Here is a 27,765-nt window from a genome sequence, read left to right as displayed (position 1 = left end):
GACTTTTAGGACTGAGATGAGAAAAACATTTTTTACACAGAGAGTGGTGAATCTCTGGAATTCTCTGCCACAGAATGTAGTTGAGGCCAGTTCATTGGCTATACTTAAGAGGGAGTTAGATGTGGCCCTTGTGGCTAAGGGGATCAGGGGGTATGGAGAGAAGGCAGGTACGGGATACTGAGTTGGATGATCAGCCATGATCATATTGAATGGCGATGCAGGCTCGAAGGGCCGAAGGGCCGAATGGCCTACTCCTGCACCTATTTTCTATGTTTCTATGTTTCTATGTAATGAGTTGATGTCTCTAGTTACTGGATAAGATGCCTTGATACAATAGGATTTAGAAGGACAAAGATTACATGTGCATGGGAGCACCACCTGTGGAAATTTGGCTGCATCTTCTATCATTGCAAAGTCAAAATATTGGGAATGTCACCCGAGAAAACCGCAGAAGTATTTTTACTGCAAGGTTGGCACCAGATCAAACAGGCAGCTTCCTGCCAATTTAAAGGTAATCAGAGAGGAATAATACAATGTCCTTGTAGTGATGTCTACCTTAAATGAATGAATTTTAAAAATGCTCCCATATACCAGTCTTCTAATCTTAAATAAATATTGTAATATTATTTTTTACCAAAATCCTGTCTGCATTAACAAATTAAGATTTTGTTTTCATTTTTAATTTATTTCAGTGATTTATATGAAATAACAGTTGTTATTCCAATATGAATCAGGGCTGTAATGCTTAGTACATATCTGAAGGCACTTTAGAATGCCCTTTATCAATATTAAATTTGCCATTCGTCAGCAATATTATTTCACACATCGGAAAGTTGAATTTTCACACCACTCTGGGATCAACATCTAGCACTGAATATTACATGCACATCTACAGTGATGCTGAAGCTTTGGAGGAAATTAAATTCCTAAGATGCATGGCCCACTACATCTGCCTGCCCATTTTTATAATGTACAATAACCGATGGCTTCAGAAAACACAATTGGGCTAATTTCAATGCAGGTTGTTGTATCACAATATTATTACCTGAGCTGCAGTGATTCCATCTGTTTTTCCTGAAACCTACTAAGTGTGTTATTAGTAAAACTCTTCAACCAGGGCAAGATATAATTGTGCTGCACTATAATTGCACTCATGTAAATTCAATCCAGTTTAAATGTAACCTAAGCATTAATTAAGAATAATTGGTTGGAAATTTCCTCAAAGTTATTCTGGTTCTGATTTGTTTAAGAAGGAACTGCAGATGCTGGAAAAATCGAAGGTAGATAAAAATGCTGGAGAAACTCAGCGGGTGAGGCAGCATCTATGGAGCGAAGGAATAGGTGACGTTTCGGGTCGAGACCCTTCTTCAGACTGATGTGGGGGTGGTGGGGGCGGGAAGAAGAAAGGAAGAGGCTGAGACAGTGGGCTGTGGGAGAGCTAGGAAGGGGAGGGGAGGGGAAAGAGGGAGAAAGCCAGGACTACCTGAAATTGGAGAAGTCAATGTTTATACCACTGGGGTGTAAACTACCCAAGCAAAATATGAGGTACTGCTCCTCCAATTTACGGTGGGACTCACTCTAATAATAATAATAATGGATGGGATTTATATAGCGCCTTTCTAATACTCAAGGCGCTTTACATCGCATTATTCATTCACTCCTCAGTCACACTCGGTGGTGGGGGCGGGAAGAAGAAAGGAAGAGGCTGAGACAGTGGGCTGTGGGAGAGCTGGGAAGGGGAGGGGAAAGAGGGAGAAAGCCAGGACTACCTGAAATTGGAGAAGTCAATGTTTATACCACTGGGGTGTAAACTACCCAAGCAAAATATGAGGTGCTGCTCCTCCAATTTACGGTGGGACTCACTCTGGCCATGGAGGAGGCCCAGGAAAGAAAGGTCAGATTCGGAATGGGAGGGAGAGTTGAAGTGCTGATTCTGATTTCATAATTGTATGGTAACTTCAATCATAATTTTGAATTAATTAACGCATAAAGGGAGAAACAAAATAACAGCTACTGGATTCTAGAGATGCATGAGATTGCAGATGGTGGAATCTTGAGTAAAAGACAAGTTGGTGTTGGTGGACAAAGTTCTCAAGAAGCCAGGCAGCATCTATGGAGGGAGTAGCACTGACTATGTTTTGAGTTTGGAGCCTTCTTCAAACGGATCAATTTTTCAGAAAATATTCATTCTGAAGAAGGGTCCTGACCCGAAACATTGTCCATTTCCCTGGCAGCTGAGTTTCTCCAGCAGTTTGTTTTTTGGGCAACTGTATACTTGATTTAGATAAGGCTGTCTTCCATGAGATGAAACAGAGCTTGAACTGAAGTAGACTTGGCAGATTTATATATTTTCCTTTGTACAAGATCTTTAGTTTCCAAAAATAATCAAACACGAGAAACTAAATAGGTAAGTACCAATATAAATCTAAATATCTAAATGAAAGCAAAAGTCAATGCATCGACTGGTGACTAAGTGAGGTATAATGTAATGAAAATTGTGGTAAGCCATAATAAAACTACAAAAGGGAATAACAAACTCACAAAATAATTGCAAAAATTGTTATAATCAGATTAGGGGGAAAAACAACGATGAGCAATGTTGTTTCATTAAAATGCATAATGGTAATATTCTGAATGAAAGTGAGAATATGGCAGACAGATTTAATGATTACTTTGCAATGAGTTGTTTTTGTAGAGCATGGCATTATTCCATGCATGTTGAGAAAACTAACATTAAATTAGAGGCAAAGAAGTGTTTGAGTTCACATAAGCATGACAAGAGTAACAAATAAAATAATGCCATTAAAGTCCTCAGAATCATATGGTTTCCATTTAAAGGTTTCAACAAAATAGTTCACAATATTGTAAATGCCCTTACTTTAATTTTCCAAAGTTTTCTCATTTTGTGAATAGTTTTTTAAGACTTGAACATTATGAATGTTCTCCATTATTTAAAGGCATGCAAGAGAAGAGAAACAGGGATTTCTGGACCATTTGGCCTAACATCTGTTGAAAGTTCCAGGGTTTACAGTTAAGGAGGTGAAGAATAACAACCTGCCGGCCGTCCTAACCTTCATAGACTTCAAGAAGGCGTTTGACTCGATTCATCGATGCAAAATGATGAGGATTTTAAAGGCTTCTGGTATCCCGCCTCGTCTCCAGAGAGCCATTGAGGATATGCTCTTGGGCACCACGGCCAAGGTTGTCTCCCCGGATGGTGAGAGCAAAGTGTTCGAGATCCTCGTGGGGGTCTTACAGGGAGACAGGTGGCACCCTTTTTCTTCGTCATTGTCCCTGATTATGCCATGAGGCAGGCGCTCAAGGAACATGGGGACCTCGGCTTCACAATCACCCCAAGGCGTTCGAGAAGAATCGGGCTAGTCGACTTGTCAGACCTCGACTTTGCTGATGCCATCGTCCTGCTGTCAGACCAGATTAGGGAGGAACAGGAGATGGTCGGCAGGGTCGACACGGAGTGCGAGAAAGTGGGCCTCCATCTCAATGCCAAGAAGACGGAGTACATGGCGTTCAACGTTGGTGACCATGAGCCTCTCAAGACCAGTGGCGGTGCATCTCTCAAGAAAGTGGAGGACTTCAAGTACCTGGGAGCAAGGATGCAGAGCTCGGAGAATGACATCAAATGAAAGCGCTCGCATGGAAAGCCCTCAATATCATGGGGAAAATCTGGACGTCTCGGATGTCTAAGGGTCTCAAACGGAGATTCTTCCATGCAACTGTGGAGACCATATTAATTTCCGGGTGTGAGGCATGGACTCTCACTCGAGCACTGTCCAAGTCTCTCGATGGTACCTCCACCCGAATGCTCAGAAAAGTTCAAAATGTCAGTTGGAGGGACCACATCACCAACGCCCTGCTCTATGGGGAGATTCCACCTCTGACCGAGAAGATCAGGTGGAGAAGGATGAGGCTCGCAGGTCACTGCCACCATCCCCAGAAATGCCAGCACACAAGGTTGTGCTGTGGGAACCCGCCCGTGGAAGACGTGACCCGGGACGGCCGATCAAGACGATGTTGAAGACATTGATGGAAGACGCATGTGTAGAGACAAAAGAGGTGCTTGCCAGCTGTATGGAGGACAGAGATGTGTCTGTCACCGTGCCCGTCAGAAACCAGCACCACTGTCGCTAATGTTTTCAATGATGTAATAATAATAATAATTAAATAACAATAATAATAATAATAATAATTTTCAGTTAAGGATCCAGTAAGCAATCATTTTGAAACTTTTCAAGTGATCGGAAACCAGCCCAAGTGGATTTGTAAAGGGAAGATTATACCTAATGGAAGTGATTGAAGTATTGAAGACTGATTCCTAGGATGTCAGGACTGTCTTATGAAGAAAGACTGGATAGACTTGGTTTATACTCTCTAGAATTTAGGAGATTGAGAGGGGATCTTATAGAAACTTACAAAATTCTTAAGGGGTTGGACAGGCTAGATGCAGGAAGATTGCTCCCGATGTTGGGGAAGTCCAGGACAAGGGGTCACAGCTTAAGGATAAGGGGGAAATCCTTTAAAACCGAGATGAGAAGAACTTTTTTCACACAGAGAGTGGTGAATCTCTGGAACTCTCTGCCACAGAGGGTAGTCGAGGCCAGTTCATTGGCTATATTTAAGAGGGAGTTAGATGTGGCCCTTGTGGCTAAGGGGATCAGAGGGTATGGAGAGAAGGCAGGTACGGGATACTGAGTTGGATGATCAGCCATGATCATATTGAATGGCGGTGCAGGCTTGAAGGGTCGAATGGCCTACTCCTGCACCTAATTTCTATGTTTCTATGTTGAGGCGGCAACTAAACAGTGAACAGAACAATGACCCTAATTTATAATGACATGCAGTAAACATTTTCACTGCCTCATTAGAAATGATTAGTTATGCTGAAGTTCATGGAAATAAAGTGAATGATTGAACTAGCTGGGAAATTGGCTGAGCATCAGAGACAGAGAAGAGGGATAATGGGCAAGGAATTGAGTTGCCAAGATGTAACTGGCAGGGATCTCCAAGGATTCACTGTTTAAAATTTTAAATGATGGCATAGAGATCCACTTATATATATTTTCCCACAATACATAATTAGACAACGCTGTTTGCAATGCTGATGAAAGCATTATTTTACAATGATACGTTGACTGAGCAAAATAGTGGAAAATGGATATCAATGTATGAAAATGTGAGACCACTCACTTCAGAGCTGAGGGAGGTCAGAACTGAGAACATTTTACACGGTGTAAAGGTAGTAGCATTAGTAGTCAAAATTGACTTAGGGGCCATGTACATTGTGGGGTGGAAGATTGCAACCTTCACGTGGTCCGCCCTGTTTCGACTAATGCAATCGACTCGACGTGCACAAACGGAAGATCAAATAGAACAAGTTGTCCAACAACTTTAGGCTGTGCACGCCACACGAAAGACGAAGAAGATGTACATTGTTAAAATGTAGAAACAAGGAAAAACACCAAATGCTCGAGTAGCTCAGCTGGTCAGGCAGCATCTCTGGAGAACATGCTTAGGTGACGTTTGCTCCCACTTCTCAAAAGGTTTTTCTGCTAATTTACCTCTATAAATGCCCCTAATCTGTCGGGAATGGATATGATAGTGGGATAACAAGGAACTAGTGTGGATGAGTGATCGATGGTCGACATGGATTCAGTGGGCTGAAGGGTTTATTTCCGTTGTCTTGTTCTGTTCTATGCTGTATTCCAGCCTAGCGCGTGTTAGGTTGAGCAGAACTCCAAAGGAAGCTGGGAAACTCAACCAGCTACTCCCTACAGTACAATGAAATATTACCCATTAGCATTGTACCTTCTGACATTTCATAGAAACATAGAAAATAGGTGCAGGAGTAGGGCATTCGGACCTTCCAGCCTGCACCGCCATTCAATATGATCATGGCTGGTCATCCAACTCAGTATCCTGTACCTGCCTTCTCTCCATACCCCCTGATCCCTTTAGCCACAAGGGCCACATCTAACTCCCTCTTAAATATAGCCAATGAACTGGCCTCAACTACCTTCTGTGGCAGAGAATTCCAGAGATTCACCACTCTCTGTGTGAAAAATGTTTTTCTCATCTCGTTCCTAAAAGATTTCCCCCTTATCCTTAAACTGTGACCCCTTGTTCTGGACTTCCCCAACATCGGGAACAATCTTCCTGCATCTAGCCTGTCCAACCACTAAACACGACTAAACTGGCTGAAAAATGTCCATACGTGACAGGAATATTCTGAAGCTGGTGTCAATGGTACGCCTGCTGTACGTGGCACTGAATGTGTCTTATATATTGGGCACTTGGCTGAGTATCGTGTGGCAACACAAATTTGCAGAATTCCCTACCAATCACTATGGGAGTAACGTGAACAACCTGCTCCAGATTAGATTCTTCCGAGAGCAAACCACATCTTTATTCATTTCAATTGAGCAGAATGACAGAAGGGAAATAGTAAATAATCATAATATTTTTTTTACTTTGAATTTATTTAAGTGTTTTTAGGAGTCTTATTCCTTTCGAAAAACGTATCTTTAAAAATGTTTAAGACTTTGACTATTTTAATAGTGTTTGATCAGTGGGTGACACAGTGGCACAATAAGCAGTGCAGGTGTCTCACAGTTCCAGAGGCCAAGGTTCAGTCATAAGCTTGAGTGTTTCAGCATGGAGTTTGCATGTGCTCATAGTGACTGTGTGGGCCTTCTGTTTCTGTACACTAGGAGCCTATGATGTAAGTATGTTAGAAATAATATTAACAATTTTGACATTTTTGACTGCCAGAATGAGTTGGGCAAAGTTTCTTCATCTGTTTTCTTCATTGCAATTTCGACATTAGAGATACAGGATAGAAATAGACCCTTTGGCCACTGAATCTGCGCCGACCAGCGATCACACAGTACACTAACCTACACACACACGGTCTGCATTAGTGACAATTTAACAACGAAGACAATTTAACAAAGACAATTAACCTACAAACATGTACGCCTTTGGAGAAAACACCCGGAGAAACCCCACGTACAAACTCCGTACAGACAGCACCCGTGGTCAGGACCAAACCTGGGTCTCTGGCACTTTAAGGGCCTGTCCCACTTACGTGTCCTTGGCATGCAAATTACGCGACCTTGTGGTCACGTTGAGCCGAGACGGTCGAGCAAAGGTCGGGCGCGATTACATGCGTACGCACAGCTGTCTGGAGCGCGTGACGTCATTTGAAGATGGACACAAAGATGGAGTAACTCAGCGGGACCGGCAACATCTCTGGAGAGAAGCAATGGGTGATGTTTCGTGTTGAGACTCTTCTTCAGTCTGAAAAGAAGGGTCTTGACCCGAAACGTCACCCATTGCTTCTCTCCAGAGATGCTGTCAGTGACAATTTAAGTTACTCCTGCATTTTGTGTCTATCTTCAATTTTCTTGCAGCTGTTCAAGGTGAGATGTTGCGTCGCGCCAGGATCTTGGGCCTGTTCCACTTTGGCCGTCAGTTCCGCGACAGGTCGTCGGCGCGCAAAGATTTAGTTTACTCCAAGAATTTCGGAGCCCCGCGCGATGTCGGGACCAGCCCCGCACAACTCCATACCCCTCCGCGCTTCTAAGTGGGACCTGCCCCGCGCGGCCATACGGTGCCCGTACGCCTCAAGTGACCACGAGGTCGCGTAATTTGCGAGCCAAGGATGTGTAAGTGGGACAGGCCCTTAAGGCAGCAACTCTACCGTTGTGTCACTGTGCTGCCCTGATTTCTGGGCCGTTGTGTTACTTCATCTCAGAGCAGCCACCTCAGCATGCACCTAAGGTCTAACTTGGCACAATTCGGGCACATAGTTTTAATAAAGCAACATAAAATGGGGAAAATCTTACTTCGAGCATAAAGTAGACAATTTGCTGCATCCTTCTCCTCAAACACAAATTGATTCTGGAAGTGGAAGCTAACTTCTGAATTATACTCTCCTTGAGCAATGATAATTAAAAAATAAAAATTGAGCAAAAGGAGAATTGGCTACAAATTAGATGGACTAAAATGAGCAGAGAAGGACTGAATTAAGGGTCAGAGTAAAACAAAGATGGGAGAGTACACATTTCTATAAAGGATGTGCTACATACAGTTATGAGACTCATTCCACTTACAGTCAGTGGCGGACTGGCCAGGGTGTCAGCTTGCCCGATGGCAAGTGGGCCCCTGATGAAGTGGGCCCCCTATATCAAGTGGGCCCGATGAAGTGGGTCCCCTTTGTCTCCTGGCAACCAATATTTATAAATCCAGTCCGCCACTGCTTACAGTATTCTAATAAAAACAATGTCACTGTTAAACATTTAGTTGTGCTATTGGAGGGACCTATTTGGATAATTTAATGGGCATTTATTTGAAAATCCAACAACTTAAAAACAATAACAGGGTGGTAGCTACTGTTTGATTACAGATGGGAAAGTAAATTGATGAGTAAATTATGGAGATTGGCATCCTCTTTTGTATTTCTTCTTCTCATAAATTTCCTGGATAATGTTTGCAATAATAACAGCATGTGTCATTAACTCACTTTTGTTTTCCCTAACGCAGAAAGGCATTTTAAAAATACTTAATTAACCGACAGTCTCATATTTATGCCCGAAGAATGACTGATCACGCTGAGGATAACATTGCACAGTTCTTGATACTGCTTTGTGTGAACAATGAGAGCGAGTGAGGGGATTTTACAGCCATACGTATACTTCAAAAACTGTTTTTCAGATTGTGATGGATTTTACTGGAATGTGATAAGTCCTTTAAAAAGGAAATTGGTCCACAGTTATATTTTGTTCAGTAATCATGCTGAATGTTGCTACTCCTTACCTTCATTAACCTCATCATTTTCTTTATCAACTTGTGCTTTCAAGACATACCGTTTAATCAGTCGCTTCATTATTTGCTGTAAAAAAACAAATAAGATTATTTGAAAACAGTGTATCAAAGAAGATTTCTGAAAAGAAATGACTGCTTAAAATGAAAATCATTATATATAATGAATACATGAATATAGAACATGAGGGAAAAAAATGGATTTCAATGAAATAGCTTTTCACATGGGTCAGGCTGATTTGAAATTCCTGCACATACAGTACTTCATTCACAGTAACGATTTCACCTTCCATTCAGCTCCACGAGATTGTTAAACTGAGTGTAATTTCAGGATCTACAGCTAACCAGCATCAAACAAGGCCATGGTACTCAAAAATGCTGGAGAAACTCAGCGGGTGCAGCAGCATCTATGGAGCGAAGGAAATAGGCAACGTTTCGGGCTGAAACCCTTCTTCAGAAGAAGGAAATAGGCAACGTTTCGGGCTGAAACCCTTCTTCAGAAGAAGGAAATAGGCAACGTTTCGGGCCAAAACCCTTCTTCTGAAGAAGAAGGGTTTCAGCCCGAAACGTTGCCTATTTCCTTCGCTCCATAGATGCTGCTGCACCCACTGAGTTTCTCCAGCATTTTTGTGTACCTTCGATTTTCCAGCATCTGCAGTTCCTTCTCAAACAAAGGCCATGCCTGTACCTCTTAAAATAATGGCAATCATTGCTTCCAATTACTGCTGGAAGCTCTTTCACAATCTTTGGGAAAGTTGCGTTAAAACAAGCTATACGAGGGACAAGATGGGCACCTTGATATTCAGGTACATTCTCAACAAATTAGTTGCTGTGAGAGACGGAGATCTTCAATATACTGAGGCACAGGAAGGCATTGCAATTAAATATGAAGCTTTTTGGCAGAACATTGTTAAGGAAGTCAACGCCAGGAGCGAAGAGCCCAGGACATGATATTAGTGCCAGGAAGGGTTCATCGTCTCCTGTTCAATATTAGTGAAACTAACAACAAAGAGAAGACTTGCTTTGACACTTGCAACTATGGATTGTGATTCAGTGCATTATGGTGGCTTGTCATTTTGCTTTAATTCCATGTGTGGAAAATGTTATTGTCATTTAGTTTAGTTTAGAGATACAGCGCAGAAACAGACCCCCCCCCCCCCTCCCACCAAAGCCAATTAACCTACAAACCTGTACGTCTTTGAAATTTGGGAGGAAACCAGAGCACCCGGGGAAAACCCATGTGGTCACGAGGAGGACATACAAATTCTGTACAGACAGCACCCGTAGTCAGGATCAGACACCGGTCTCTGGCACTGTAAGGCAGCAACTGTACCGCCGGCCACATACAATACACAATAGGTGCAGGAGTAGGCCATTCGGCTCTTCGAGCCAGCTTCGTCCACAATCAGTACCCAGTCCCTGCCTTCTATCCATATCCCTTGACTGTTATCTGTAAGAGCTCTATCTAACTCTCTCTTGAAAGCATCCAGAGAATTGGCCTCCACTGCCTTCTGAGACAGAGAATTCCACAGATTCATAACTCTCTGGCTGAAAAAGTTCTCCTCATCTCCGTTCTAAATGGCCTACCCCTTATTCTTAAATTGTGGCCCTTGGTTCTGGACAACATCGGGAACATGTTTCCTGCCTCTAGCGTGTCCAATCCCTGAATAATCTTATTTGTTTCAATAAGATATCCTCTCATCCTTCTAAATTCCAGTGTTTACAAGCCCAGTCGCTCCATTCTATCGATATATGACAGTTGAATTAACCTATGCTGCGCTCCCTCAATAGCAAGAATGTCCTTCCTCAAATTTGGAGATTCCTCAAACTGCACACAATACTCTGGGTATGGTCCCACTAGGGCCATACAACTGCAGAAGGGCCTCTTTTCCCCTAAACTCAACTCCTCTTGTTATGAAGGCCAACATGCCATTAGCTGAAGGCCAACATGCCATTACTGATTCAAATGAAGACAAATACGACCAATAGTCCATACTCTCTTGGTTGGGGTACATGGTGAAATAGTAGCTGCAAGATCCCCAGTAATTTAGGAGATCAGTGAATATCCTGTGCAACCTAGTAGAACTTCCATGTCCTTTTGGTCGACAAAATAGAGCAGGAATGTATGTTTACATGACTTGTCCAGGGCATGATAATCTGTTAGCGCTATAGAAACATAGAACATATAAACATAGAAAATAGGTGCAGGAGTAGGCCATCGGCCCTTTGAGCCTGCACCGCCATTCAATATGATCATGGCTGATCATCCAAACTCAGTATCCTGTAACTGCCTTCTCTCCATACCCCCTGATCCCTTTAGCCACAAGGGCCACATCTAACTCCCTCTTAAATATAGTCAATGAACTAGCCTCAACTACCTTCTGTGGCAGAGAATTCCACAGATTCACCACTCTCTGTGTGAAAAATGTTTTTCTCATCTCGGTCCTAAAAGATTTCCCCCTTATCCTTAAACTGTGACCCCTTCTTCTGGACTTCCCCAACATCGGGAACAATCTTCCTGCATCTAGCCTGTCCAACCCCTTAAGAATTTTGTAAGTTTCTATAAGATCCCCCTTCAATCTTCTAAATTCTAGCGAGTATAAGCCGAATCTATCCAGTCTTTCATATGAAAGTCCTGCCATCCCAGGAATCAGTCTGGTGAACCTTCTCTGTACTCCCTCTATGGCCAGAATGTCTTTCATCAGATTAGGAGACCAAAACACAATACTCCAGGTGTAATCTCACCAAGACCCTGTACAACTGCAGTAGAACCTCCCTGCTCTTATACTCAAATCCTTTTGCTATTTAGGTCTGCAGATCAATGAAATAAAGTATCATTTTGTTCGCAAGTTGCAGGATGATAACTATATTTGACTAATTCCTGTTTCCAATTTAACTAAACAACCTACTGCTGAAAAAGTTGGGGGGTTTTTTCAGTTAAAGATATTTTGCACACAGTGGTGAATATGTTCTTTGTGGGTTTGCAGTCTTACGACAGGACAATGAGATATATTTCTGAAAGGTGGCAAAGTAAATGGAATAAAGCATAGTTTTTTGTGAAAAAAATAAAAATAAACTGTGAAAATAACGGATGGCATTTATTCAATTGATAAGACAAATCAAAATATTCACAAATAGCAGTTACCTGATATCTAGTTGGTTGGTTTATAATGCTGTTGAAACTTTGGGTTTCTGAAATCCTTAGATTAGACTGTGCAAATAGATTTAGCTGCGATAAACAGAATTATTTTAAAGTGCAAGATCACAGAATTATACAGCACAAAATGAATCATTTCAACCCATGCATGGTGCAGCCTTTTGACACAGCTCGGCAAAGGATGCCGCCACACCACTCAAATCTTCTTTTCAAGTCAAAAATACAAATTACCATCTAGCACCCTTCCTCAGTTGATAAATGAGAGATGCACCATGTTGAAATAGCGAGGGCACAAAAAATACTCTGGATGGCACCAAAGGTGATTTGATAACATGCATGTCAGATTGAGATACTGCCAACCAATGTGCAAATTAGCCCATGGGATGAATCTGACAGAATACACCCATACCAGTCTACCAACTGCAAATGCATCTGTCCATTACAATGCTGGTTGGAATGAGCAGCCTCACAGTCCTTGTCAGAGTCCCATCTTCATCTCATAGATACATGTGACCATGCTCCATGGTACTATGATCATGTTCAATAGGATAGAAGCAGAAAACATACAGCAACTCAAAACTAGTGGCAAAATGCATTTTTCACGACAATCTGTAATCTCATGTATATTCTACATTGCCATTGCTAAGACGCCAGGGAATTCCCATAGAAGGATTACAGCAATTTAAGAAAATGACAGTACTACCTTCTCAAAGTCAATTAGAGATAGGTGATAAATGTCAGAAATACTCATTCGGAGAAATGAATGAAAATATACCTTGTTCACTTTTTAGAATTATTGTTGAGATCATAACAATTCATGAATAAAATTCTCTTCAGGTGTCAGTTTTATTGTTCTGCTAATAATCTTAAATCTGCTCTCTCTGATTTCCAATCATTTTACTGGTGTAAATGGTTACTTTATAATAATGATTAAAGCTTTTCATAATTTGAACACCCTTATTGCAACAAGGAAAAATATCTCAATTTTAGTAGCCTATCCAAACAAATGCATCTCCTCAGTGGTTTGCATATATACATAGAAAATAGGTGCAGGAGTAGGCCATTCAGCCCTTCGAGCCAGCTACGCCATTCAATGTGATCATGGCTGATCATCTAAAATCAGTACCCCGTTCCTACTTTTTCCCCCATATCCCTTGATTCCTTTAGCCCTAAGAGCTAAATCTAACTCTCTCTTGAAAACGTCCAGTGAATCAGCCTCCACTGTCTTCTGAGGCAGAGAATTCCACAGATTCACAACTCTCTGAGTGAAACAGGTTTTCCCCATCTCAGTTCTTAAACTGGGGCCCCTGGTTCTGGATTCCCCCAACATCGGGAACATGTTTCCTGCATGTAGCGTGTCCAATCCATTAATAATTTTATATGTTTCTATAAGCCCCTCTCATCTTTCTAAATTCCAATGAATACAAGTCCAGTCACTCCATTCTTTCATCATATGACCGTCCCGAGAATTAACCTCGTGAACCAAGCTGCACTCCCTCAATAGCAAGAATGTCCTTCCTCAAATTAGGAGACCAAAAATGCTCACAATACTCCAGGTGTGGTCTCACCAGGGCCCTTATACAACTCCAGACGGATCTCTTTGCTCCTACACTCAAATCCTCTTGTTGTGAAGGCCAACATGCCATTAGCTTTCTTCACTGCCTGTTGACCCAGTATGCTTACTTTCAGTGACTGATGTACAAGAAAACCCAGGTCTCGTTGCACTTCCCCTTTTCCTAATCTGGCATCATTCAGATAATAATCTGCCTTCTTGTTCTTGCCACACAAGTGGATAACCTCACATTTATCCACATTGTACTGCATCTGCCATGCATCTGCCCACTAACCCTGCATCCTCATACTATCCTCTTAGTTCACACTGTCACCCACCTTTGTGTCATTTGCAAATTTGCTGATGTCACTTTTGATTCTTTCATCTAAATCATTAATATATATTGTGAATAGCTGCGGTCCCAGAACCGAGCCTTGCGGCACCCCACTAGTTACTACCTGCCATTCTGAAAGGGAACTGTTAATTCCTACTCTTTGTTTCCTGTCTGCCAACCAATTTTCTATCTATCTCAATACCCTACCCCCAATACCATGTGCTCTAATTTTGCCCACTAATCTCCTGTGCGGGACCTTATCAAAGGCTTTCTGAAAGTCCAGATACCCTACATCCATTGGCTCGCCCTTATCCATTTTACTTGTTACTTCTTCAAAAAATTCCAGAAGATTAGTCAAGCAAGATTTCCCCTTCATAAATCCATGCTGACTTGGAACAACCCTGTTACTGCTATCCAAATGCACCGCTATTATATTTTTAACAATTGACTCCGATAAGGCCAGGGGTCAGCAACCTTGTTCTGCATAGGGGCCAGGACACATGTCTGTGAGCGGTTGGCGGACCACATCTATCACGTGTACACATGGATCCCGCCCACATCCCCGCCCCGGATGGCAGGCATTAAATCACGTGTTCACATATATTCCACACCTTCGAGGACGCCACCCGGAGCACTGGCCCCTAGTTACGGGCGCTCACGAACATGGCGAACCTACGGACCATTGCCTTGGCTCTGTCCTGAAGGCGGTGGCTCAAATACTCACACTCACTCGTCCCCGGCCTATTAACAACCCCGATCCCGACAGTGAAACCCAGACACAGAGGGTGCGCAGCCATGCCGGCGGCTTTACGCAGGATGCGGTACAGCCAGAGCTCAGCGTTCGGCCGCGCTTGGGCACCAGCGTTTGTTTCCTTGTGTCACCGTACCTGGGCGCCTCGGACCCGGGAGCTACCTGAGATGAAGGAAGTCTGCGGGCCGGATGACTACGAAAAAAAAAAAAAACGCCTGCGGGCCGGATGATTTCGGGTTACGGGCCGCATTCAGCCCGGGGGCTGTAGGTTGCCGACCCCTGGTTAAGGCAGTATGTGTTCCCAGGGTGTTCTTGTCTCGTACGCACCATTTGTTACTTTGATGCATATTGCTTCTCCTTACAGTTCTTACATTGAAGTTAAACTGATGAATGGTTGTTTATTCAACTTAATTAGGCACATTACACACATCTCATCAATCATTACTTAGAGAAACACTTGTGAAAACCTCAATGATGCAGGAGAACTACTGCTGAGAAAAATACCAAAATGCTACATTTGCACATGCACTACAATGAGGTCTAGGAGTATAATGGCTTCTGCAGCCTGCTCAAACATCCAAGGATAATTGATCCTGTATCTCATTCACTTTCCTGTCTAAATCACCATATATCATAATCCCTTACTATCAAAAAGACATATGTATCTTCTCGTTGAATATACCCAATGACTGAGAAACCTTTGATAGAAATCTTTAAAAAAATTCCTAACCTTTGGGTACATAAATCTTTCAGCTTTGTCCTAAATGGCCAGCTTCTTCTTCTGAAATTTGGCCCAAATTCTGCAATCTATGAAAATATTTGCCATGTTATCTCAGAAAATATCTCAGAATCTTATGTCCCAATGTGATCCCCTTTCCTTCTAAACTGAGTTAGCATAGGGCTCTTCCTGAGATTTGTTGGCATGTCAGGGCATTGGTGCTATGAAACTTATGACACATTCCACGTGTAGAACTACATTTTGTATTAGGATTCTAAAATGTCATAGCAGAAATTGAAACATTTATGGGAGATTCACTTTTTTTTTTTCACTGAAAGGGATTGATCATCAACTGGCCATAATACTTGCTAATATTGAGAATATTAATGCAAAATGAAAAGTATCTCTTCTTCAAGATAAATACTGTGTGGAAATGTCCAGACCATCGTCACAGAGTCATACAGCAATGAAACGAGCCCTTCAGCCCAACTCTCCCATGCAGATCAAGATGCCCATCTAAGCTCGTCCTTACGTTTGACCCATATCCTTCTAAAGCTCCACTATCCATGTACCTGTCCAAATGTCTTTTAAATGTTATTATTGTATCTGTCTCAACCATTTCCTCCGACACCTTGTTCCATATAGGCACCATCCTATGCTAAAACGGTGTCCCTCAGTATCAAAGTAAATCTTTCCCCTCTTACCTTACACCTATGCCCTCTAGATCTTGAATCCTCTACCTTTGGGTAAAAGACTGTGCATTCACCTTCCCTCTTCCCTCAAGATTTTATAAACCTCCATCTCCTATCTCTCCCATCTCCTATATTCCAAGGAGTAAAATCCTAGCCTGTCCAACCTCTCCCTGTAAATCAGCACCTCGGGTCCCGATTACATATTTGAAAATCCTTTCTGTACTCTTTCCAGCTTAATGGAACCATTCCTGTAGCTGGTGACCAAAACTGAACGCAATACTTCAAGTGTGGCCTTACCAACCTCCTGTACATCTGCAACATAACATCCCAACTTCTACACTCAATGTCCTGACTAATGATCACCGAGGGGCAGGAGGAAGCACTGCATAATCTACAGCAACTTCTGCTTCCTATACAGAGAGTCATAGATGCATGAAAATATACAACACGGAACCTTTAGCCCACTGACTCTGATCAATTTGACCATCTTACATTAATTGCATTTTTATTCTCCTCACATTCTCATCCACAACCCCCTTCCACCCCCTCACCCCCACACACTATTTCTCACCTGCCCACAAGGGGCAATTTACAGCAGCCAATTGAACTACCAACCTACATGTCTTGAGATAAGAAAGCAAAACAGAGTATTCAGCGGATACCCATGTGGTCATAAGGAGAATGTGCAAACTCCATACTGACAGTACTGGAGCACAGGATGGAACCTGTATCTCTGATGCTTTGAGGCAGTAACTCTACTAACTGTGTCATTCTGTCAACTCTCTTCAGTTTTCTGTCTCCTCCAGTTTTTCTAGCCCTGACTACAAAATAAAGTCAGTACTGTGGTTTCCCTTTTGTTTCTTTAGATGATCAATGTATATTCCCACACCATAATTAAACTTGGCATCTAAAATTATGTTTTGTCATGTGTTACTGTCAGACTTCTCTCTCATTCTTTTTTTTTTCTTGTCAGTACACAAGGTCAGAAGCTCAGGCAATTTGCTTCCAGGTGTGCGTCATTGCAGAGGCAATGAAGTACATAGATTAGATTAGATTAGATTAGATTTGGTTTATTGTCATTCAGACCTTTCGGTCTGAACGAAATTTTGTTTCCCTGCAGTCATACATATAATTTAAAAAATGGCAAAAACACACAATCAACACAAATTTAACATCCACCACAGTGAGTTCACCAAACACCTCCTCACTGTGGTGGAAGGCAAAATCTTAAAGTCTCTGTCTCTTCCCTCTTTGTTCTCCCTCTGCGCCGAGGCGACGGTTCAAACTCCGCGGGTGGTTGCTGCCTCCGCCACAGCTCCAGGGCCGAGCCGGGTCTCCGCCGCTGCTGCCGCCGCCGCTACAGCTCCAGGGCCGAGCCGGGTCTCCACTGCTGCTGCTGCCGCCGCTACAGCTCCAGGGCCGAGCCGGGTCTCCGCTGCTGCTGCTGCCGCCGCCACAGCTCCAGGGCCGAGCCGGGTCTCCACTGCTGCTGCTGCTGCCGCCACAGCTCCAGGGCCGAGCCGGGTCTCCACTGCTGCTGCTGCTGCCGCCACAGCTCCAGGGCCGAGCCGGGTCTCCACTGCTGCTGCTGCCGCCGCAGCTCCAGGGCCGAGCCGGGTCTCCGCTGCTGCTGCTGCCGCAGCTCCAGGGCCGAGCCGGGTCTCCGCTGCTGCTGCTGCCGCCGCCACAGCTTCGGGGCCGAGTCAGGTCTCCGCTGCTGCTGCTGCCGCCGCCACAGCTTCGGGGCCGAGTCAGGTCTCCGCTGCTGCCGCTGCTACAGCTCCGATGCCGCCAGCTCCGCCATTAGGCCTCGGCGCAGACGGAGACGGGGACGGGGAATACGACCGTAGAAAAAGTCGCATCCCCCGAAGGAAGAGACAAAAGCATGTTTCTCCCACCCCACCCACACACATACACAACTTAATAAAACAAAATTAACTAAGATATGACAAAGAACAAAACGAAAGAAAAAAAACAGACGGACTGCAGGTGGGCCGCAGCTGTTAAGCCAGCGCCGCCATCTTGAAACATAGGAGCTCCTGCATGCCGATTTCTCCCATCTCACTGCAGACAAGCAACTGACCATTTTTGGGGAAGTTTTCCACGATAAAAAGGCAATTCAGTGAAGAGATCCCTGGCGTTTTAATGCCAAGCACTAAATAATCTTCTTTTAATACAAAATATTCTGTAATTCCTTTGTCAAGAATATAGAAACATAAAAACATAGAAAATAGGTGCAGGAGGAGGCAATTCGGTCCTTCGAGCCAGCACCGCCATTCATTGTGATCATGGCTGATCATCCCCAATCAATAACCCATGCCTGCCTTCTCCTCATATCCCTTGATTCCACTAGCCCCTAGAGCTCTATCTAACTCTCTCTTAAATCCATCCAGTGATTTGGCCTCCACTGCCCTCTGTGGCAGGGAATTCCATAAATTCACAACTCTCTGGGTAATAAAGTTTGTTCTCACCTCAGGCTTAAATGACCTCCCCTTTATTCTAAGACTGTGGCCCCTGGTTCTGGACTCGCCCCAACATTGGGAAAACTTTTCCTGTATCTAGCATGTCCAGTCCTTTTATAATTTTATATGTTTCCATAAGATCCCCCTCTTCCTTCTAAACTCTAGTGAATACAAGCCTAGTCTTTTCAATCTGTCCTCATATGACAGTCCCGCCATCCCAGGGATCAATCTCGTGAACCTACGCTGCACTGCCTCAATCACAAGGATGTCCTTCCTCAAATTAGGAGACCAAAACTGTACGCAATACTCCAGATGTGGTCTTTCCAGAGCCCTATACAACTGCAGAAGAACCTCTTTACTCCTATACTGAAATCCTCTTGTTATGAAGGCCAACATTCCATTAGCTTTCTTCACTGCCTGCTGTACCTGCACGCCAACTTTCAGTGACTGGTGTACAAGGACACCCAGATCTCGCTGTACCTGTGTCATTGTGTGATTGTTTCTATTGGTAACTGCAAGTCTCCACTGTTTGAGGTCATTCCTGAATTACTTCTGTTTGTTAGTAGACCCTTCTGTCCTCTAACCACACTGTAATTGTCATAATGACACCGATTTGCAGTGGCACTCTCACCTCTGATTAAGACAATTGTGAGTTAATGTCCAATTTTATCATTTAATTTGGCAGCACTGAGGCTGTGCTGACAGATAGACCATGTATTACATGAAACATTAAACCATCACCCAAAATTCCATTCTTGGATTGATGTAAAAGATTGCTAGGAAAGGTTGTGGTATTCTCCCATTGCCTTGACTAGTATTTAAACCTCCAATTAATAACCAAAAATAAAAATGAAATGACTTTTATCTCTTTACTGTTCATGAGTATATTTCATGAGCTGTAATCTCCTGAGATAGCAATAGGTGCTACATATATAGAAGTCTTTGAAAATTTAAAGCACATACCCTGGACTTTGAATTCATCATTCCAATTTCTACATCTTTCTTCAGTCTTTTCCTTCTGCATTTGAACAGGCCAAGGAGACAGTTTTTGATTCTTACTATCAAACTGATACATGCCTTTGGAGTAGGCATCAGACTGAATGGAGGGGGTAGCGTTTTCCCATGGTCAAAGTAGAACATCCACAGCTTTGAACGGGCAAATTTCCATTCCACATCTGCATCATCCTAAGGGAAGAGAGGAAAAAAGAGCACCAACTGATTGACTAATAACAAGCATGTGAAGAACAGGCTCAGCTAAAATTCATTTCTCAGATTCTGTGGGCCATTGGAAGCAAATAAGTGTTCATTTATGATTTAAAATAAAACTGTTAGTGTTGTTTTGAATGTTGCCCCAATTACTAAAGATGACAGAATCTCCATCCTTATGTAATTAAAATAGTCTACTGACCTCTGTTCCCCACACAAATGGCCTATCTGATCATCACTGCTTCCCAGATCATCACTGTCGCAGCTTCCCACCCAATCAGCACCATGCTGTTCAATCATCACCTATGGCCCAATTGCCAGGACTGCTTCCCTGATAGCATTGCTCACCAGTCCAACACTACTCTTATTGTCGTTCCTTCCCCATGCCCTCCACTTGCACTGCAGTCTCAAACATCACTGGGCTACCCGCCAACGACAACTAGTTCCACCCAGTCATTACTTTTCATTTGGCATTTCTGCGCTCTGACCACAATTGCCTTCCCCACCCCAAAAACTAACATCTCACCTTCCCCTTGATCATCACCCTGCCCCACATTGCATTTGGTCCTGATGAATTCCCATCATTCCTCCCCCAATGGTCACTTTTTCGTCCTGCTTCCCTCTCTCCATTCATCATTCCCAATCTTTGCCCATCTTCCCTCCTTCCCTGCCAAGCTCCAGCCTGATCACCCCTCTCACTTCTTCAATGGTTACTATTGACCTGATCATTATCAGTCTGTGCCCACATTGCTGCCTCATTACTCTTCCCTATTGTAATTCTACCCCACTGATTGTCAGCACTCAGCATTGCACAAAACCATAATTGTTCACACTACAATAACTCTAGTCCTCCAATTGGGCAGGCACACACCCCGACCCCGACCCCGTGCCCACCTTTCCTCAATCATTATCACTTCCACTACCATGACCATTTGCTCCAATTTCCACCACTCAATGCTCTTGATCATTGGTATTTGAGTCTGGTGTCTGGCACCACACCGTTTTCTTATTGCCTCAACTCTTTCTAACTGTCATGGGTTTTACCACTACCATTCTCTCTGACCATCACACAATGTCTGCAGGAACAGTCAAATGTAAACACTAAAGACTGGAGATGCTGGAGTCTGGAACCAAGTTTCTACAAGGGTATGTTTTTGCTCGTATGGCCACTCCTCGCTCTGATCCTCTTCCTCTCTAATCCCGTAGACATATTTCTGTCATTTCCATGTCATTTCTATGACAGTTCCCAATGATGTCAGACCAGAGAAAATGTGAGGCAGACAGTGGAAAATGCAAGCACTATCTGTCCACACTGTTTTGAATGTGGAATTGAAAATATTGGCTCCAAGAATAATATTCAGAATAATGCCGGTATTTACGGGGAAATGGAGAGGCTGCATTTTAAGCTCAAATTATTCCGAGATCATTGCAAGATCAGAAACAAAAGGGCCTTGGGATTTGGGATCAGAATTGGAATAAGGATGGAGTTTGGGATGAGAATTGGATTGGAGTTCAGGAAGGATATGGAGATGTTGGGGGCAGCCAAACATATCACCAGAATGTATGCATGATTGTTCTGGTTCAGTATTTATGCTGGTAGATCTATTTAATGAGGAGGAAGCCAACAGCTCCCCTCTCCTTTTCTCACCCTTGGCTTGGTCACAGGGTTACACATCACACTAGGGCCCCTCACCAAGGTAAGGGATTGTAACAGATGAAACAAACAGCTGTAGATGCTGGACTTTCAAAACAAAAACAGTGAATTCTGGAAGTTTCCAATATGTAAAGCAGCATCAACGGGGATGGAAACATAATCATTTTTTTCAGGTCAGGGCCTGAAGGAAGAGCTCTGCAACTTGAGTGGAAATCACAATAAAAGAAAAAATGAATACGTCTCAAGGGCATTGGTGTGAAAAGTCTGGTCATCAGGGCGGTTGCAACATTGACCAAAAAACAGGAAGAAAAGTAGTGGTAAGGGTGTCAAGTGTTCTAAACCATCTTCCCATCAATCCTCTCCTTCACTCGCATCTACCTTTCTTCATGGTAATGAATGTTCAAATCTACGACTATTGTTTTTTTATAATATCCAAGCATTTAAAGGTAAATGAAACACTCAGTAAATCATACCTCAATTTCCTGATATGAGCTATTGATCATGGCAATCAACATGTTGAGCAAAACCACCACCATAGTGACATTGTATATTCCATATAAGATGTATCCAATGTTCTCGATGAATTTATGGTCATATTTGAGGACCACAGAAGAAACTTCAGACAAACCAAATATTGACCAGAAAAGTGTCTTGAAACTTTCTTCAACTCTGAGGAAGACAGCAGATTTAAATTAATTGGTTCTATTGTGACATCATATTTTATAGATGATATATAAAAATATTTGAATGATAAGAACACATTATAAAAAAACCTACTCAACACTGAAATTCCCTTTTTTTTTTTAAACAATGTGTTTAAAATGTATTCTTTTAACTAGCTTTCTTTATTTTCTATTTTCATGTTAACTCTGGATGTTAGAACATTATGGTGGCCAACATTTAAATGTCCCCATGTTTCCTTCATTTTGGTTTGCTTATTGATCATTGCATTACCTAACGTGATATTCTTTTAGAAATGAGTTATTCACAAGTTGAATAAATTCCAAGTGGACCAGTGTTATATGTGAACAACTCAGTCTGTGGAAGCCTGAAGTCCCCAGGATCATTATCAAAGACTTGAATCTGACCTTTCCATCGCTCATAAAAATATCTCATTTACTTCTTTAACATTCATTTCCTTCCATTGCATCAATAGTCTACATCTCCCATTTTATTTCTAATGTTCTCAGAATAATATAGCACAATTGTGGTTCACTTTATATCCGTATTCTCTCCTTACCAGTTAGTCTTCATCTATTAATTATTTTCTATGCATTTGAATCAGGCCAATTCTTATATTTTCTCCAGATTCCCGAAGAATATTATCATCTTCACTGTGAGAACAGACTGAAGATTGGTTCTCAGTCCCCTATTAATGTCCTTATATAATCATTAAGTGAAAGGTGCACAAAAGTAGCCCAGGCCAACTTATTCATTATTTTTCTTCTTTGTGATTGCTATCCAAGTCTATCAATACACCATATTATTAAATAATTCAACAAGATAAAACAAAGTAATAAAATCATATTACATGATAAGTATCCAGTAGTTTCATTATAGATTTCCTGAATGAAAAGGTTTAATCTTCACAAATATATAAACATTATTATTAAATATTAATGGGAATTTGGCATTTGTTTGGGGAAGTTTGAACTGTAAGGGAAGGATGATATTTATCACAGAGTCTTGATCAGATACTATATGTATTGCATTTGGTTTTGGCACCCAATGTCAGGATGGATAACCGCGAAGAGTTAGATTATGAAAATCAATCACAACAAATTGGATAGTGTTCTCATGATATGGACACAGACAGTAAATGAAATTGAGAGGTAGATAAGGATTAAACCAATTGAACGATGGAACAGACTAGAGAAGCTGAATGTCCAATTTCTGATTGAATGTACATCTCAAACGGTGGCAAACCTTAATGTTCAAATTGTTAGCTTTTCTGAAATCAGAGGGTTTTCCAATTTGTGGATAGACAGCTATAAGGGAGACTGAGGTATTTGATCATAAATTACAATGTACAGATGTCACAAAACAATAGTTTTAGTGGACAGGGGGGGGGGGGGGGGTGCTGGGTCACGAGAACATCGGATCATGAGGTGAATGCTAATTCACTGCAAAGATTTAAAAAATATATATTTTTTTATTAGAAGTGATGTACAATATTATACTACATGAATAACATCAAGATCAAGATCAAGATCAAGATACATTTAATTGTCACATGTGCCAGATGGCACAGTGAAATGAAATTCCCATACAGCCATACAATAAAAAAATAAAGAACACAACACACTATAGAATTTGACATAAAACATCCCCACACAGCAGAATCAAAGTTTCCCACTGTGTGGGAAGGCGCCAAAGTCAGTCTCTTCCTCCACTGTTCCTCGTGGTCAGGGCCTCCCCCAGCCCTCCGCAGTTGCAGCTACGGGCGGCCGGATGTCCAGGACCGTTCGCCGGGGTGATACAAGTCCGACGTCGGGGCTGTGGGACGTCCTTCAGCGGCGTGGACACCAGAGTCGGCCCCCTCCTACCAGAGTCGGCGGCTTCCAAAGTCCGTAGGCCGCGCCGGGTGGAGACTGCTGCTGTAGACCCTCTGCAAGGCGCCCCAGGTCTCTGCGATGTTGTTCAGCGCCGCCCGCGTTGGAAGCTCTCCGTACCAGAGCTCCACGGCGACCCAGGTAGGCATCGTCCACTCCGCGGTGAATCCAGCGCTGCGCCGCCGCTGTAGCAGCCCTGGTCTGGTACTTGGTCCCCGGCAGGAAAGGCCGCTCCGATCCAGCTGGTAGGCCGCGAGGTGGGGGTCGAGGACGCGACTCGGAGAAATAGTCGCGTCCCCGCCAGGAAGAGACTGGGAGATGGTTCCCCCCTTACCCTGCCCCCCTCCCCCACATAGAAAAGTAAAAGTTTCCCCCTAAAACAGACTTTGGACTAACTGAAAATTTAAAAAAAAGATAGAAATGACAGACAGGCTGTAGGCAGAGGCTACAGCCAGTGCAGCGCCATTTCATGTACAACTTCTTATTTTAAATTTAATAGTAGAGAAAAAGAGATATGAAAAGCAAGAAATATAGAGAGAGAATATTATATAGCTCGAAAAAGAAAAGAAGAAGGTGATGTGCACTAAGCAAAAAGAAAAAGAAAAAGAATAGGAGAGAGAAAAGAGAGAAGAAAAGAAATAGAAATAAATTGAAAGGGATATGCCTCCTTCATATCTTTATCCACCTCCCATCCGGTTCTGAAACACTTAATTTCTAAGGTTGTGTTGCACCACATGCTTGTAATAAGAATTCACTGCAAAGATTGAATGATACTTTGACAAGTTCTAAACAATGGCCAACATCAAAGGATTCAAAGATATGTCAAATTGGGAAGGTGGTCTTCCAGTCACCTCTGCATCCTCTTAAACAAACTAGCAATCAGAGAGAAACTATCTCGATTATTTTTCCTTCTGAGGATTTTGTTTTCACTGCTATTCACTGCAGGTGAATGGGATGAAAGGGGTAGTGGGGAGATGAGAGATAAAGGAAAGAGAATGGAGTCATCATATTAAATTGTAAAAGGCCAGCGTGTAGCTGACTTGATGCATGAAGTTGCCTTCAATTGTAAAGTCAAGTTGTGTTTATTGCCGTACGCTCAATTACAGCGAGGTTTATGGTTCAATGGAAATCATAGGCACATGGACTCAGCCAACATACAAATTATACAAGTTAGTGAAAAGAAAAAGACTATGTAAAAACAAGTTTTTTTTCTCTCTCATGTTTGTATGAAACATGCTTTTCTAGAGAGCACAAGTTAAACTCAACACCCATCTTATTCAACATGCATCCTTCAAATGCTGACAATGGGCGCTTAAAGTTCAATTCACACTCATTACATCTTTTTGCTGAGTCATGGAAATTACATTGTTAAAAGGATCCTGTTGCTAAAACCTTCCCTGAAAGTAATCAAAAGAATGTCAATGATTTGGCAGTGCTGACATGTCAATCAGAATGTCTAAAATTTGCAGCAGTAAACAATGTGAAGTGTTCTCAACTTCCCACGAGGATAACTTTCCCTTTTTTTAAATTTTATTTTTATTAGTAGCAACTGTACAAGGATAAAACGCTCGGCATCTACAATTATTGTACAGCTTCATTTTTAACCTACCAAAACAGTGCAGCAGAAATAAAAAGAAATAAGAAAAGAAAAAATGGAGATATACCCCCCCTTCCCCCCACCCATTGTAGCATCGGATTTAAATTTAAATTTATGTTTCACCATACTATTGTTGTAAAACTTTTCCTTTTTGTCCACAATCCTATTGGTATGTGGCAAACAGATGATTGGTGCAATGTTAAGCAGTGTGGAGCAATTGATTTAAAGTGGCATTAGTGAAGGGCAGAAAGCCTGTCCTGAGTCTACTGTTTCCAGACAGAGCTACCTGGGAAAACCAGGCAAAAGAAGATATCCAGACAGTGCCATTATCTTATAAGATAAAATAAATTGAAAAGAAAACTTGTACTCACGTTGTGAAGGCTGCATTCACTTTTGCACCAAGGTAGTAGGAATACAGGATAAACATCCCAATCATAAACGCAAGAAATACCATTATAAAAATGACCATAAACTTGAATATATCTTTCACAGTCCTTCCAAGGGAAATTTGTAATGGGCCAAAGCTTTCATTTGCAGGCAGGATATAAGCAATCCGTGAAAAACTAAGGACAACAGCTATTGCATAGAGGCCTTCAGAAATGATCTGAGGATCGGAGGGAACCCATTTATCTCTGGCTAAAAAGACAAGAAAAAATATTATCAGAAGCATTATTAATTGTTATGTGTAGGAAAGAACTGCAGATGCGGGTTTAAATCGAAGGTAGACACAAAATTATTAATTGTTATGGTCCATTCGTGAAATCAAAAGCACTTCTGAATTATATCCTAAAATAATTTTTCAGATTTTTCAACAATCTTTCAGTAGTTTCATGGAGAAAAAAACCCCAGAAAGGATTTAAAGTAATCAACAAGTCAAAGAGTAGCAATTGAGATAAATGCAAGATTGCAGTTTTTATCATCTTTATTCAGAACTGTCAAAGTTTTAATGTGAAATATTAGCCAAGTGTTTCACTATCCAAAGATCTCTTGTTCCCTGTGAACTCAAATATCTTAATTCACTCAATATCTGGGTGAATCTAAAAAAAATCTAGGATTGAATTAATAATCCAGATCCAATACACTTCAGTTGACTGGAATATATCATGTGCTTTCCTGCTCTCTTCAAGTTTGGGGGTCTGTTTATTTAATTAACATTCAGCAAATAAATGAATATGCACAGTACATTAAATGTACACTTGCTTCTAGTAATTATAAAGATTAATATGATTCTTGAAACGTTCAGATACGAAAGGTGCTTCTCGTGCAACCTTACCATAAAATTGGTCTTTGAAATATGGCAAGTCACTTCCTAAATCTCAGCCTGTTCCATCGAGCCCCTGCTGTAACTCTGCCGTAGTCAGATTGACTGCTGATTGGGAAAAATCAAGCCGCACATACACTATTCATAACCCTTAATGATAAATTGGAATAAAATATATTAAAAGCTGTATCTTTCATAAGTAGCTATCAGCGATTGAAGTCACCTATTGATTATTATGCCCATGAACATGACTTGTAAAACTTCAAAGTATGACTAACTTACACACTGATGAATACAATGAGATCAATAACTGCATCCAACTGATATTTTATATTAAACTGAAATATATGGCTGAAAGTTCGGGCTGCATTGGTCTGAATGAATCCCTTTATGATCTGCCACAATGACAGGTCGTTAACTTTTGAAAGCAAGCTTGCAATAGGATTCCTGCAAGCATGCTGGACGATCTTAGTGACATGTCTACTAGAGGGAGAAGCAGAGATTACCAAACAATCTTGAAGACTGGAATATGTACCTGTGACTTTTTACTAAGTCCAAGGACTTCAAGATGAACTAAAGGATACTGTAAGAGGCCACTATAATGACCAATATTTCTAACAACAGAAAAATATCTCTACTATCTTTGGGGAGGGTGAAGGAGGGATGTCAGAATAGCTCAATGTTTATATTTTATCTTCCTGAATCCAAATGTTGAGGGTTCAGGTTGCACTGCAGAGGCTCGAGTCCCAAGTCAAGGCTAACGGTTTGGAGTTCAGTTCTTAGATACTAGTTTGAGAGTGCCTCTGTCACATCAAGTTGATGTAAATAGTTTCCTGAAACCATTTCAAAGATTAGGGGAGTTCACAAAATAAACTTTTTCCTTGTATCTCAGCATACTTGTCAGTAATAAACCATTATGGATCCCAATATTCTTCTGAGCTCCCGATAACAGTTTTTTTATCCCCCAACTAACAACACTTAATGGATCTAG

The 27,765-nt window shown here is 42.0% G+C and overlaps 1 protein-coding gene across 2 annotated transcripts in view; it reads right to left on the bottom strand.

Annotated features, from left to right (window-relative positions):
- trpc3 (transient receptor potential cation channel subfamily C member 3) overlaps positions 1-27,765 on the bottom strand; it is a 103,561-nt gene that overhangs the window by 6,894 nt on the left and 68,902 nt on the right. For both annotated transcript variants that reach the window (XM_033017089.1, XM_033017153.1), the window contains 5 exons: positions 25,885-26,149; positions 21,838-22,033; positions 19,468-19,689; positions 11,984-12,067; positions 8,833-8,908 (listed from right to left, as the gene is read on the bottom strand). In XM_033017089.1, coding sequence (XP_032872980.1) covers positions 8,833-8,908; positions 11,984-12,067; positions 19,468-19,689; positions 21,838-22,033; positions 25,885-26,149 — 843 coding nt within the window. The remainder of the gene's footprint in view (positions 1-8,832; positions 8,909-11,983; positions 12,068-19,467; positions 19,690-21,837; positions 22,034-25,884; positions 26,150-27,765) is intronic.

Source organism: Amblyraja radiata, chromosome 1 (assembly GCF_010909765.2).
Source record: "Amblyraja radiata isolate CabotCenter1 chromosome 1, sAmbRad1.1.pri, whole genome shotgun sequence".
Classification (NCBI taxonomy): Eukaryota; Metazoa; Chordata; class Chondrichthyes; order Rajiformes; family Rajidae; genus Amblyraja; species Amblyraja radiata.
Note: the sequence above shows the minus strand (reverse complement) of the source record. Positions and strands in the feature narration are given on the sequence as shown.